Raw genomic sequence first — 15,266 nt, forward strand, 5'->3', positions numbered from 1 at the left:
GTGACAATGGTGAAGCATCTTCCAAGTAGGTATGGCCTCCAAACCTTGACCGCGTGTACCACCGCGAGCAGCTCCCTTGCGTACGTGCTCCATGCCTTTTTTTGTGGCCCAAGGGCTTTGGAAATATAAGCTAGTGGGCGCTTGTCTTGAGCTAGGACCGTGCCAATTCCATCATTTCTTGCATCGGTGAAGACTTGGAATGGCTTGCGGAAATCGGGCAATGCGAGCACAGGGGTTTGAGTCATAGCCCGTTTGAGATTTTCAAAGGCTTGGCAGGCTGCTTTTGTTCACTCGAACCCATCTTTTTTCAGCATGGCCGTGAGCGGCTTTGCAATTAGGCCATAGCCTTGCACAAACCGCCAGTAGTAGCCGCTGAGTCCTAGAAATTATCGTAAGGCTGACATATCCTTGGGCAACGGCCAATCAGTCATGGCCTCAATTTTTCGTGTGTCAACACGTACTCCATCTCCGAGTACAACATGCCTAAGGTACTCAAGCTCCGTTTGAAAAAAAACGCACTTGGAGGGCTTGATAAAAAAAATGATGTTCTTCCAAGGTGCGCAAGACTAGATCTAGATGCCGCATGTGTTCTTCTAGGGACTTTGAATAGATCAAGATGTCATCGAAAAAGACGATGACGAATTTATGAAGGTGCGGCTTGAATACCTGATTCATAGCGGCTTGGAAGGTTGATGGTGCATTGCAAAGGCCGAACGGCATGACAAGGTATTCATAATGGCTGGAGTGGGTGCGGAACGCTGTCTTGTGGACATCTTCGTCGCGCATCTTGATTTGGTGATAGTCGGCCGAGAGATCAAGTCTTGTAAAGAACTTTGTGCTGTGGAGTTCATCTAACATCTCATCCACGGTTGGGATTGGAAACCGGTCCTTGATAGTAGCCTCATTCAAGGCTCTATAATCGGTGCAGAACCTCCAAGACCCGTCCTTCTTTCTCACCAAAAGAACCGGTGATGAGAAGGGGCTTGTACTTGGCCGGATTATCCCTTGTTTCAGCATGTCGTCCACTTGCCTCTCGATTTCCCTTTTCTGAAAATGAGCATACCTATAGGGTGGTACATTGATTGGTTTGCTCTCTTAAGGCGGATGGGGTGGTCGAAGGCGCGCCTTGGTGGAAGCACGGTTGGCATCTCTAGGACGCCACGGTGGGCTTCAAGGAGCTTTTGGACTTGCGGCAGCAAGCCTTGCAATTCATCTTTTGGCTGCGGTTGAGGTCCCCCCGCAGCCCCTCGGTTGGACAGCATCATGGCAAAGCATAGTGCCCCTCCTCGGCATAAGCGCTCGATCATGTTGGCCTCGCAAGGCCACACTTCTTTGTGGTTGAGGGCTGTCCATAGCCTTTTCTTTCCACCATGTCGGAACTCCATGGTCATGGCGTTGTAGTCCGTGACTACTTTCCCAATGCCTTGAAGCCATACGTTGCCAAGGACCACATCCAAGCCTACAAGTTGGAGTACATGTAAATCGGCTGAAATTCGAACACCTTGGATGTTGAGTCGGATGTCCTTGACCACTTCTTAGCACTTAAGCCTTTCACCGCTCGCCACCTTCACTTCAAAGGGTTTGGTGGCTGCCCCCTTAAGTCCAACCCGTTGAAGGGCTCCCGAATTGATGAAGTTGTCGGAGGACCTGTTGTCAACGAGCAATGACACTTCATGTTTGCCAATCCATGCAGTCATCCTCATGGTTGAAGGCCTTTGGATACCAGTGAGTGCATGTAAGGACAACTCAGCATCTTTTGGAACGGGGTTGATGGAGTTGGCTTCGATGGGATCGTCATCAGAGGTGCTGCCGTCGGAGGTTGTAGCATCATCCTCGGCTTCATCCCCGCTGCTATTGATGTGAAGAACATAGGACTGATCGGGCTTGCAGCGGTGGCCTTTCTCCCATTTGGCGCTGCACTTAAAGCATAATCCTTTCTTGATGTACTCCTGCAACTTCTCTCGGTTGAGCTTCTTGACTTATGGGGGTTGATGTTTTGAAGTGCTTGCGGCTGCTGGTTGGGACTTGGATGGCAACGGATTGGTATTGTTGCGGTTGGAGCTTTCCTTGGCCGGGCGCCGGTCGGTGTAGCCACTTTGGTCAAGGATCTCCGCCATCCTAATTGCATCTTGAAGGCGTATGGGCTGCTTGAGCTTTAGTTCCTTGGCAAGCCAAGGTTTGAGCCCATCAATAAAGATGTTGAGCAAGGCCTCTTCCGACCAACCATCAACCATCGTTTGTAGTTGGTGGAAGTCATCAACATAATTCTGCACCTTGCCTTCTTGCTTCAACTTGGCCAATTAGCCGTGGTGATTTACGGTTGGTGACGGTCCCCATTGATTCATGAACTCCTATACAAAAACTGTCCACCCCAAGTAGTTCCCTTCTTTCTCAAAAATGTTTCTTAGCCACCTCCACCACCTATTGGCTCTCCCCTCTAGATGGTAGCTTGCTAAGGTCACCCTTTCCTTCCGAGGGATCTCATAAACCTGAAAATATTGCTCGACCTTATTGAGCCACTCGTATGGATCACCTCCTCCAAAAGATGAGAAATCAATCTTTGGCTTTCGGACCCTTCTATCATGTGGACCCGAAACCCTAAAGTCATCTCCATGGGCAACCCGATCTCCTCTCCTTCTTTCCTCTTGTTCCCGTCGGCCATGAGGCCTCTAAGGGTAAGGACTTCCCACGGGTTCACTCCCATGCCTCTCCATGCTCCTTGGCCGATCCTTCATAGGGATACCATCGGCCCATCTATCAACAATATCATCACCACTCTCAATTCTTCCTCCTCTTCTCCTAACTTCTCTCTTTTTTTTTCCTCCTTCACTAACATCACTTCCTTTTTCTGCAAATCTCCTCTCTATCCTTTCTATGTTGGCGTTTCCTTCTCTCCTTACGGCGGCCAAGGTTGTCACCACATGCTCTAACACTCGGCTGATTTTTGCATTGTTATTTTTCATCACCTCAAGGAGCCTTTGTTGGCTAACAGATTTACTACCCGACTCTATAAAATCTGAAAGTTCTACCCAACAAAAATCAACCAATCCTCCTACGGTCGTCACCCAAAGGATGAGCCGACCCTCCTTTATGAGAAGATTACATCACACAAAAATATGTCCCTTCTGGGTTATTCAAGTATGAATGAAAAACAAGATATGATCTCTCAACCCAAAAGAGGTATTGATGATCTATGTGTTCCCGAAAAGATTGTAGTTGGGGAAGGCGCACAAGGTACTACCAGTAGCTTCTCTTTATGCGGCCCCTAATATACCCTACAACCAATCCGTTAGGTCAAATAATCTTGGGTACTACCAGTAGCCTCCCCATTAGACTATCCCTAGATTGAAGACAATAGACACAAGAGGACTCTTTTCCCGTACAAGGAAAAATCTCACACAATAACAAGACAATGAAATAAACCCCTTACAATCAAATCTCACAAGTAAAACAATTAATTTCAGATCTGATTTTCAGATCTCATAACACATGCAATGAAAAGCATAGATCTGAAAAGATGGAGCGTTACCCTTGAGATCGTCCTTCCGTAGATTTGGACTGCAGCCGATCACCCGACGATCTCCGTTGAAGACTCTCAATGAAAGCACCAGTGTTGGCCCGCGGGGCTTTGCGGTCCCAAACCCCGCGCCAAGGTTCAAAGGATGTTGTGTTGTTGGGACCGACTTGATGTGGGTAACGTGCCTCTTCTTGCTGCCGTTGGAACTACGCCGTGTGCTAATCCAAGATTGGGGCCGGCGGTGGAAAAGAACCAAAGAGATGGGGCTGAAATTGAAAGAACTTGATTATATTCCAATAAGCAACGGATTACAAGAACTCTTGGCAAGATCAGGAAGGGATCTTGCGACGCCTAAAACATTCTAAGGGGAGTTGATCTACCCCACCCTAGCCCAAGCCTTGCGGCCGAAATTTCCACCTAGGGGGCCCTTGACACACTAATTCAAAGACAATTCAAATGATTCAAAGATGCCGACTAAGGGCCCTAATGGCTCCTTTAAATAGGCCTAGTGCCTTGGCTTATTTGCGGAAGAAATTCAAATGCAAAAAAGATTCTAACTTAGCTGCACGGGGTCTAACTATGTTTGGCCCCTTCGGCCATGTGCTGAAATGGAGTGGACGCCCGGGATGCGTTGCCCGGTTGGCCGAGGCGCGTGTCCCATGTGGATGCCACCACTTGTCCGCGGTTGGCCCGATTTGGTCTCTTCGTTGGTTGGCCGGGTAGACTCCCGGGACGCGCTTCCTGATTTACCGAGACGTGCTTCCAGCTGCTCTTGCTCTTGCGGATTGGTGACTTAGCCTCCTGCTGTCCGTTCATCTCGCGGCCTGCTGCATCTCGGTCGCTCATGTCTTCGCTCGCCAAACTCTATTGAAGAGCCTGCAGGCTCCTCCGTTGATTCTGCGCGTGCTCCTTCCATGTTTATCCCCACGCTTGCGCTTGGATTTCTGCCATGTGTCTCGGCCTGCTATCCTTGGCCGAGTGCTGTCTTGTAGGGAGTTTTCTTGTTTGCTGTCGCGCGCGGATGATTGCCACTTGTCCCTTGGCCGTGCCTTTGGCTCAGCCGATCGTGGCTTGCCTTGTTTGGCCTTTGGGCGCGCATGCACTGGCTGGTCCGGGTTCAATGTGCACGGGCTCGGACTGATTGACTTGTCATTGATTGGGCTTGTCCTGTGTGCTGGCTTTGGACCCGATTGGCTTGGATGCGCTCGGCCGGATGCAGTCTCGGCCGAGCCTTGCGCTTGCTCTGCCTTTTGTGCGTGCGCGCTCAAGTGCGCACGCAAGGGTTGGTGCCCCTGGTTGCTGCCCATGTCCATGCCCACTTCTAGCATTCGTGCAACCCACTGTTGTGCGTGTGCCGGGTGCTGGGGAAGCATGGGGAGGTGGCCTGACAGTGCACCGGTCGCGTCTGGCTTTGGCGAGGTTCGGGCGCGCCATGCGAGCGCGGGTGCAAAGCGTCGGACGCGCGTTGGTGTGCGTGGCACTGGGTCGGCCTGGCGCTCGGGCGTTGGCCGGCCTGGTTGCTGGTGTGCGCAGAGGTTCGCGCGTAGCTGTGCATGCGCGCAGAGGGATGTGCGCTGCTGGGCGTCGGGCACGCGGAGGGCCGCGCGTTGGCTGTGATGGGCGCAGAACCTTGCGCAGGCGCTGAGCAGGGCCTGCGCGGGGCTGAACCATCGGCTGGTGAGGTTGGCCACTGCTTGGGCAATCCTCTAAGCAGTGGATTTGGCCCGCTGGTTGGTCTTGGCCGAGGCCAACCTCGGCCAAATCTTCTGGATTTTAGCTCAGTGGGCCGGGGTGCTAATCACTCGGTCCAGAGACGGCGTACCTTGGTTCTAAAGGATTATTAACGTATATTCTCCTTTGAGATAAACTGATCCCTTGGAAATTGGAATGTCTTCTTCAGCTCCAAGATTGCTTACATTATTCCTTTCTTCTGTCTCCTTGATCTCTTCCACTTCCAGTAATTGTAATGTAACAGCTAGGATTATATGTCCTAGTATATCATATTGCAAAGATAAAAACATTATGTTGCATAATCATATTAATGACGTACTAAATAACCCACGAGATTGCTCGAGCCTATAGATGGATCTTTTTAGCTTGTTAACTTGGTTTCATTATCTCAAGCGATAGGGCCTATAGGCTACTACACATTCGTTTTTTCAGGCCTCCCTTTAAAATATAACTTCCTCACATTTAACTAGAACAAAGGCAGATTTAGATGTGCTGCTTTTGAGACTATAATTCTAGAAGAAAAAGTCTTGCTATTAGAGAAGTTTTGATGCAATCTACTTTGTATACTTAAAGCATATCCTTCTGTCACCTCCAATTTAGCCTCTTGGCTGATGCCAGAAAAATACCTTTAAGATTTAGCAACTTTTGGGTTTAGCAGTTTTTGGTATAAAATATGAACATTTAGAACCCTTTTTGATCAATCTACTATCCTTTATTCCCTTTTTTCACACTCCTGATTCTGTTTGAAGTTTCCACCTAGTAGGGAATAGGGGTTGGCCCACCAGGCTGACCTTCACTATCCACCTAATATTAGGCTTCCATCCTTGAATAGGCACCTAAGGTTGAGGATTGTGAGCTATGCATCCAGCCAGAGCAAGGCAAGTAGGAACCTAGGCGGCAAGGCCAAGGGCACACAGTAAACCTATAATTTTCTCCTTTCTACAGCAGGTTTGGTGTAGATGGTGCCTAGGTCTCCTTCCTCTTGGAAGAGGAAATCATAGCAGAGGTAGGGCCAGTTTCCTCTCCTTTTTCTATTTTCTTTTTCTTAATCATAAGAGTTGACTTATATATATATGTGTGTGTGTGTATATATACATAAAGGAACAGATATAGTATGTGCTATTAATCATAATAAAAACTAAATCGTATATTAATATTTGAATGGAAAATACAAATTGATAATGATTTCAGGTTGTAGGGTCACAAATAGTATAGTGCAGATGGAAATCCAGGGGTTTTGCAGTTCCCAACTTTGTGTGGCCATGCTTATGATAAACACTGATTCATGACTTCTTGTCAGCATTGATGGTAGTTTTATGTTTTGATGGGCCTTATTAGACATTTGTTATTAATGTTATGAACTTGCAGCTTGTTTACACAACACACTGACTTCTATAACTCAGGATTCTTAAAGTCTTGATACTTTATTTGTTGAAAGATTTATTTTGGAATTATAAGTCTTCTCCCATCTAATTATGGGTCTTTAATCTCTAAAAAACATAAAAATGTCTCAAGGAAAAGTTTAGAAAATTATTTCTTACTACCTGCAACCATTTGATTCCTTTCTAGAAGTAAAATGCTATCTGTCAACATTATCCATCATGCCAATATCTCTCCCTTGCAAAATATTCGAACTTTATATATTCAATAAACTGAATCATAACTATGAAAAAATCTGTTTATGTGACAGGGTTACAGGAATGCATCAGCATCAGAAACGTAAGTTTATTATGTCTTCTTGAATTGTCTTCTTTTACTTGTCTCCATGAGGAAAAAATTGTATATCTCTCTTATCTTGAGAAATGGTGTCTGCTTATCTTGAGAAAAAAATCAGACTACCACACACTGTTTCCCTGTTCTGTCTAGGAGGAAGACACAGCCTTTCTTATGACAGAACAACTACCCAGTGCTTTTACTTTTTAAAATTTGTACAATTATTATTATATGTTGCGAATGATCTACGCTATAGCATGTTGCTGGTGATCTGCTTTGTTATAATTTCAGGCTTGCAGCTGATTGGCCACAAACAATGCAAATTGTTCGTCTCATAGCCCAAGAGCATATGAGTAACAAGTCATGCCCAAACCATCTATCTGTGTTTTATTATGCATAATGACATGTGGACTGTTCATCTTTCTGCATGCATGCTAAACAGATAGACTGTAATATTTCATTTCTTGTTCAATGCAGACAATATGGTGGCAAAGTAGATTATTTGGTATTTCGGACACTAAATCAGCATGGATTCCTTGGGCAGCTGCAAGAAAAAAAGCTTGTGAGTCATCTCATCCATGGTGCTCGTTTTTCTTTTGATTTTATTGGATTTACAGTCTACAAGGTTTTTGCATGTATTTTTTTCTTGGACACCTTTAATAAGCTAATTAGAATATTTGTGGTGATTTCTGCCATGCCTAAGTTCTAATTTCTGGCAATTTCAGGCTGTAAAATTATTGATAAGGAAGTCAATGGTGCTACATATAAGCATTCAAATTAATATGGAGGATTAACTAGGCTTTTTTTAACCAAGCTATGACGTAAAGAAAAAGAGCCTGCTGCTTCATAGTCCATTCAAACCATTAAAGCGAAATATCTTAAACTGCACACTAGCGGCATAAAATTGGAAATATGTCTCTTTTAGTTGGTACTTTAAGAGAGAGATTTTAAATTGGTCTCATGATATACCCTGCAGTTCACATACATACATGCATGCATGCATTTATACACGACAACAATACAATGAACAGGTATCAAAGACTTAGCAGTGTGGTGATGTATTATTGACTGTATTAAGCTAAAAACATTCCGATTGTGAGATGTTTGCTAATTATACTAGATATCCGTTTTCTGGAAAACCTGATGCATGGATAAATGTGTCAATAACTTTCTTGAAAAAGGAAAAGATCTGGAGATGAAATAAACAAAAAGCCAAAAGAGATTGTGACTAATAAAATTATAAAAAAAGTGCAGAAAGGAAAGGAAGAATATATAAGAATAAGAGGAATATATATTCTTGGCTACATTAGTCTGTCCAAATTCTGAACCCCTTTATTCTCTTGCTTACATAATTAGGGTTACATTTTTTCAAAAGATAAATGATCAGATTCCCCATTTGATCTGCTTAATCAGCAGTAAACCCAATTGTATATGTTACACCGATATCTCTGTCTCCAAATCTTATTATTTAATGCTCAAGTGCACCTACCCACTCAATAGCTGCCTATTAATCATAAAAGATATTAGAAGACGTGGTCAAGTTAATGAGGCTACTCATTAAGCTAGCACTTCCTACTTCTTATCGCACAGCTTATGAAAATGTTCTCTTTTTCTTTCCTTCAAAACCTCTGTGGACATATCAGCCATTTGTTCCGTAGGCTTAATGCACATGGTCGTTTTCTCCCTGTATTTAACCTTTTACAATTTTGTGTCTTCTATTCTTTCATGATATAATACATAAAGAACTTTGTACACAATAACTAAAAGGTCAAAGCGCAACTTATGGGCCTCTAGTAACAGACTTCATCGCTACCTATAGTGCCGATATTGAGATGAGTTCATATATGAATTGTAGATTGGTAGCCGGTACTCAGATTTGACACCAAGTCAAACAACCATGTTTTTTCTTACTTTTCCTCATCAGTTTTTCACCCACAAATGTTTTGTATTTTATAGCTGAACTCCTATGCACTAGAAAAGCTGACAATTAGCATTGGACTGACCACCTATCGGTAGATGCCCATTATTGTTCTGTGAAGTGCACCATTTTTAAGCGCCCTGTAGATACCCAAGCCTTTTTAAAGTGCTAATGAAAGTAAAATTTATTCATGGTAACGGGGACAACACTAATTATAAATGAAATATCCAATTGAGTGGTAATGAGGTGAATGAGTTTTCATTTTCTTTGGATGTTCAAGGATTTTGCTTACAAGAATGGTGTTTGATCTTTTGACTTTTCGGTGTTTACAGTTTTGGATCCAAGCAACTACTATCACATGCTCTGTGGTACAAGTTTGTTTGTATTGGGATTTGACAGTCTTTAACTCTCAAATGACATTTTTGCTTCCTCAAGCATCCGTGCTAAAAAGTAAGCACAAATCTAGCTTTTGTATTCACCAATATCACCTAGTAACCATAATATCATCCACCTGCTCCATAACATTAATATGACCACAAGCAGTATTCATGAATACAAGAAATTTAACTTGATATCTTGAGAGCCCAAATGAGATCACCTGTAAGAATCTGTCTTATCATGCCTCTGCTGATTGCTTCAGCCCATCTTTATGAATTCTCTTTGCCTACAAACTTAAGCTCTTTAAACAGTAAGGCCCTGTTTGGAGGAGCTGTTAGTAGTAGAGCTTTTGGAAGTAGAACTGTCTGAAGCAGAGCATTTATAAAAAGCTGTTTGCTGTTTGGTAACTACATTTCTAAAGTGCTGTGGCACTTTAACATGTGTTTGGTAAACAAATTGAGAAAGTACTTTTGTGTGACAAAATGACCATAAAGGACGTTACCAGTATTATACAACAGAGCATAATAAAATATAATATGTATTAATACATAAATATATGATATAGTCTAATATTAATGTAATGTAATATAATTTTATTATAATATAGTACTATAACATTATGTATTATAGAATAATAATTTAATATAATATTAAATTATTTAACATAACATATCAATGTATTATGATATAATATAATATAATATAATATTTATAGTATAATACAATAATAAATATATAAAATATTATAATTATTAGTGTAAATTAATTTTTCATCCTTCTAATGACCATTTATCTCTCTAACAAATTTTCTAGCTAGGTGATAAAATTGGTTAAATAATTACTAATATTTTTATTTATTTATTTAGATCAGATTATTTGCCACTCACTCATTATTTTTCTTATTTATTTATTTATTTATTTATTTATTATTTTATTTTATTAAAATATAGAGAGGTCGCCGGTCATGGGTGGTGGCCGGCATGGTGGCTGCCACCGTGGGCAGCCACAAGCTCTCAAAACAAAAAAAAAAAAGAAAAAAAAAGAAGAGGAAGAAGGAGCAGAGGCGGCGGCGTTGAGAGGAAGAAGAAGATAGAGAGGGAGGGAGAGGATGGGTGAGAGAGGAAGAGGCGGGATGAGGGTTTTGGGGAAAAAAAGTGAGATTTAAATGGGGGTATTTTGGTCCAAAAAACAGCTTTCCGACAAAGCTGAAAACAACATTTTCGGAAAGCTCCAAATTGGAGCTTCTCCCCAAAAGCTGTTTTCAGCCTCTCGCAAAAGCTGAAACAGCTTTCCGAAAATTTTACCAAACATCATTTTTTATCTAAAAGTACTTTTGGAGGGCCAGAAAGTGCTTTTTGGCCATCCAAAAGCTCCCCCAAACAGGGCCTAAGACTTGCAGATTGTTTCGTATATGCATCACTTACAAGGTCTCCCATTGGAAGGGCATTTTATATGTCCAACAAACATAATGACCAATTTTTTTTTTAAGTTTAGAGGTAATAAAGGTAAATATTAATAGTATTAACCTTAATGTTTGAGGATGGTATGGGCATGGCATTGCACAATTAATTGTGTTTAATTTTCCTGCAATTTTACTATGCTAATGTTGTGTCACTATTAAGGAGAATTAGAATGTATTCATTGCTCTTTTAGGAATGGAAGTAGATGATAAAGGTGCACTAAATGCAAAGTAGTCTGGTGATGTTGCATGCCATGGGGGTATTAGTCATGTAAGGGGAAACATTTTTTGATATTTTCATGTGCTATAGAAATTTGAACTCATTAGGACATTGAACCCTGATCTTTAACCAAAAGCCAATGCGTTGCAAAGTAGACCGGAGCATCTGCTAGGGTCGAGGTCTGATATTAAGACAAATTTATCAGGCCTGAGATCGGCCGGCCTTGCCTTGGTCCTGAAAACCGGAGTCAGAGCCCGATTCGATGTAAAATGAGAGGGCCGAAGCCCAATCTGACCAGCATGCTCATTCTTCACCCGATTGTTCCCGACCTAACCCACCTGGAACCCGTACGCTCTAACCCACTCGGGGGGGGGGGGGGGGGGGGGGGGGGGGAGATTTTTGTTGGAAGAGGGCGAGGGGTGGGGGGAAGAGGAGAAAGTGTGGACTGGGTGGTAGAAGAGAGAGGATCAGAATGAATTGCCAACTAGTGATGGTTATGAAAGGAGGGAGAGGTGGAGGGAGAGGGAGGGAGGAGAGATACTTGTCAAGGAGGGTGGCCACCGTCCATGGTCAAGGAGTGAGAGTTGTGGGGCTAACACAATATTGAGAGGAGAGGTGAGGGAAGCTTAGGATTTCTCCTCACTCCCTGGACGAGTCGCCCAAAAAAAGCTTATCAGTCACCAATTTATTATTAATATTAAATCAGTCACAAATTTTAGAGTATATATATAAAGCCTTATCAGTGTTTTTTTTTTCATTTTCAAGATATAACTGTCAAAAGCTTTAATTTCAGCATGAAAATTGTGACACATGTTGAAAATTCAGATTGGTCTTTGATAAGATACAGCCATGCCAACTTGCGAAAAGTATATGTAGTATGTCAACTTCTAAAGAAATTAGTATGACATAGTACTAAGACCCCTCTAGCTATATTCGGCTGTTGTTAAATATCAGAGTGAACTGTTATAAACGGTGCCTCCATGAGCATTCTTCCTCACAGTAAACTTACATTAGTTCGTAATAAAGATGGCTGTCCAAAGCAATAATGTCATTGATTAAGGTATCTGAAAAGTGGACTTTTCAAACATTTAAAAATTATTAACATTTTCATCCTTATTTCCTTCCATAATGTTCTCAGTCTTGTGCTATTAGAAACATAACTTTATGGAAAAGTTAACTTAGTTGCTCAATAGCCAGTTTATTCAAGGACAGAAGAAGATGCACAGACAAATTAAGGACAAAAAGTGTCAAGAGAAAGGCTGAAGTGGAACAATGTTGAGCAGTTTCAATTGTGGAGGATTGAGCAGAATAACAAATTGAAAAAGTGATTCATGAATGGAAACATTATGGTCCCAATTATATGATCTGAAGCACCAGAATGGATGACCAATGGAACATCCCCAACCACAGACAACTGGTGATGGAGCAAACATATTAAGGAATGGATTAAGAGGCCAAACATGATGGCTAATTATGCACAACTACTTGAAGTTGGATTATGTTCCTAGAACTCGTCTTCTGGTTGGTTCCTCGCATGTACTGGGTCTACTGTCGCTATGTTTAGGCATATGTTGTAGATCCTTCTACATAACAATGTGCCTAAACAGTAAAACTTTATGATTAGCATGATAATCATCAATATTCTTTTTTCTAAAGATATGTAATGTCTAAAATCTCCCTAAATAGAACATTGATAATTAATACTTTCTTTGAGGTGGTTCCAGATAATTTATGACAGCCTCTACACGTGCATCTGTAAATATTGATATACGTAAAGTTGTAAACTAATCAAGTCAAATAATGCTCACACTAGGACTATAAATTCTACTGCTACTGTGAAACATTACATAATATATGTATATGTGGCAATATTGATTTAATCGGAAGACAATTAAAGAGATGGACTTCAGTGCAACAAGAACTACTATGTGTATCTTATCGATGAACGTTTAACAAGAGATCTTAGTTCAGACCATTATTAAACATCAATTGAAGAGGAAAAAACTGCAGGAAAGGAAGTTTAGGCTACCATATTTGTCAACATCGTTTCTTGGATCACTTTGATACCATATGGTGGCCTGAGGTCTCACACTACAGATTATATACTCAAGGGAAAATTTGTTGCATGAACAACTACCTTGATGGAGGGGCAAAGTGTTTAGAGATGAGGACGGCAAAATAAGGCTTGCACAAATACAATGAGAGAACAAAAACTTAAGAAGAAAAAGAAAGGGGTGGTCCCAAGCTCTTGAAAGATATGAACAACAGAGCCCTGCTATGGTGGAAGAAAAAGTGGACGTCAACGGCTGACTGGAAGTGAACCTAGAATCGTTCAAAGAATGCCTCATTTGCAGCAGTAGAACAAGAAAGAGTGAATTTCTAATGACAGAAATTTTGTAGCTTGTGCGTTTTTTTTTAAATTTGAATTACAGCATTTGTTAATTATCTGGTACTAAGTTAAATACTTCTTGGCCATAGAAAATTGTTGGACACTATATATAAAATCAATGGGAGTGGACTTGATTGCTCTTAATGTGAATTAAGGTCTCCTTAAGTTTGGCACCTAGAAAAAGGAAATTGGTATTCAAAAAAAAGAAGATTAGTTTCTGTAAGCTGATGTTTTTGCAGAACAATTGGGTTTCAGAACTTACCCCTCAGTTTTTTGTGTTCATGTCATTTAGTGATCCTTATCAATGAGAAGAATGGATGCCTAACCTCCATCAGGTGCACTAAAAACAAGTCCCACTATTTTCACAAATTTTAGTTAAATTTCATAAGCTAATAAGTTTCTTTGACTATGAAATATAAACAGCATGCTAATTGGGATACTAGAAATTGATCTTAGGGTCCACAACTCCAGTAATTCTTCTTAAATATATGTGATAAAGTTGTAATCCAACTGCGACGTTTGTAACAAGTGTAAACTATGACCTGTCTGACATTTACTTGGGCTTTGGTAATTTAATGATATTTGTTACCTTAATAATTCGTTGAATCCTTTTACCACGGTCGGAATTCAGTTATGTTTAAGCAGCAATTAGATAAGTGTGGTACGGGCGATCCTTGATGCAGTATAAATATTATTTCAGTGTGCAGTCATCCAGCTGCCTTCACAAACCTTGCTTCTGTCAGTCTCGGACAAAGCTGGCCGCTTGATCGGAGTGCTCTTTCCTGGGGTATGTTAACGGAGTCTATAAGGGTTATTTCAATTTAGGTTATGTTATTTTTGCCACTAATCCAGACTTTCCTTGATCCAGGATATGGTTGTGTTCAAACCACAGGTGCCTAGCCAGCAGCAGCAGCAGCTGCTGCTGCAACAGCAGCAACTTCAGCCACAAGCACAATCGCATCAGCATCTCCAGCAGCAGAAGCTTCAACAGCAGCAGCTTCAACAACAGGCGCATCCACATCAGCATCTGCAAGCGCAGCAGCTACAACAGCAGGCACAACCGCAGCAGCAGCAGATGGTCGGATCGGGAATGGGCCAGTCGCAGCAGCAGATGGTCGGATCGGGAATGGGCCAGCAGCAGATGGTCGGACAGCAGCAGCAGATGGTTGGATCGGGATTGGGTCAGACATTCGTCCCCGGCCACAGCAGGTCTCAAATCATGACTCAAGGGAAGATGCCCACACAAGGGCCAGGCAACATGTCCGGAGGGGGTTTCCTACCTTAGCAATGCACGGGAAGGAAAGAAATTACTGGTGTGGATAGGACGGGGGTGTTTATAGGCTTGTAGTGTTAGGTAGGGGTGTTTATATGTTTGTATCAAAGCTTATCTGTCTATTCCTGTTGCTGTGGGTATCCCTTTCTGCCAATAGGTTCCATAAACTTGATTGTGAATGCAAGATATTAGACTTTTCCACGCTTCTTTTATCTAGTTTAGTTAAAGCTATTGGAAGTTATTTTCCTCCCTTCTACGAGGACTGCATGGTCTATGTATTGAATGGGCGAACTCTGCACTAAACTATGGTTGTATAGCTAGTGCTTCATTTCCTTGCAACGTGATATTTCTAAAGGATTTCTTAATAAGAGTGATCCTTTGGAAAATTATTTTACATTCTAGGCGTGTTCTTGAATGCCAATTTCCGAGTAGGTTGATGGTCCCAAAAGCTGCAGTCATTTTGTTTCTTAGGATTGCCTGGAAGTCCCAATCGCAAATTGGAACCGTGGGTCTAGCCTATCTATCCGTCCTTGTCGGAAAGGCACAATATTTTACGTGGTTGAATCTGGTGTCGCATGCCCTTCAAACAGATATATGTGCATAAAAAAACTAATGTAGCACTGGAAGCGGACCCTGTGGTGGCGCTGCCCGGGCCTTGCTGAGCCCCA

The 15,266-nt window shown here is 42.1% G+C and overlaps 1 protein-coding gene across 1 annotated transcript in view; it reads left to right on the forward strand.

The window, feature by feature from the left end:
- The window catches only part of LOC103708191 (mediator of RNA polymerase II transcription subunit 25), a 33,692-nt gene extending 18,756 nt beyond the window's left edge, over positions 1-14,936 (forward strand). Inside the window, exons 11-15 of the mRNA XM_008793013.4 lie at positions 6,939-6,967; positions 7,253-7,321; positions 7,439-7,523; positions 14,026-14,112; positions 14,194-14,936. Coding sequence (XP_008791235.2) covers positions 6,939-6,967; positions 7,253-7,321; positions 7,439-7,523; positions 14,026-14,112; positions 14,194-14,610 — 687 coding nt within the window. The 3' untranslated portion in view covers positions 14,611-14,936. The remainder of the gene's footprint in view (positions 1-6,938; positions 6,968-7,252; positions 7,322-7,438; positions 7,524-14,025; positions 14,113-14,193) is intronic.
- The last annotated feature ends 330 nt before the right edge of the window (positions 14,937-15,266 follow it).

Source organism: Phoenix dactylifera, chromosome 4 (assembly GCF_009389715.1).
Source record: "Phoenix dactylifera cultivar Barhee BC4 chromosome 4, palm_55x_up_171113_PBpolish2nd_filt_p, whole genome shotgun sequence".
NCBI classification, from domain to species: Eukaryota; Viridiplantae; Streptophyta; class Magnoliopsida; order Arecales; family Arecaceae; genus Phoenix; species Phoenix dactylifera.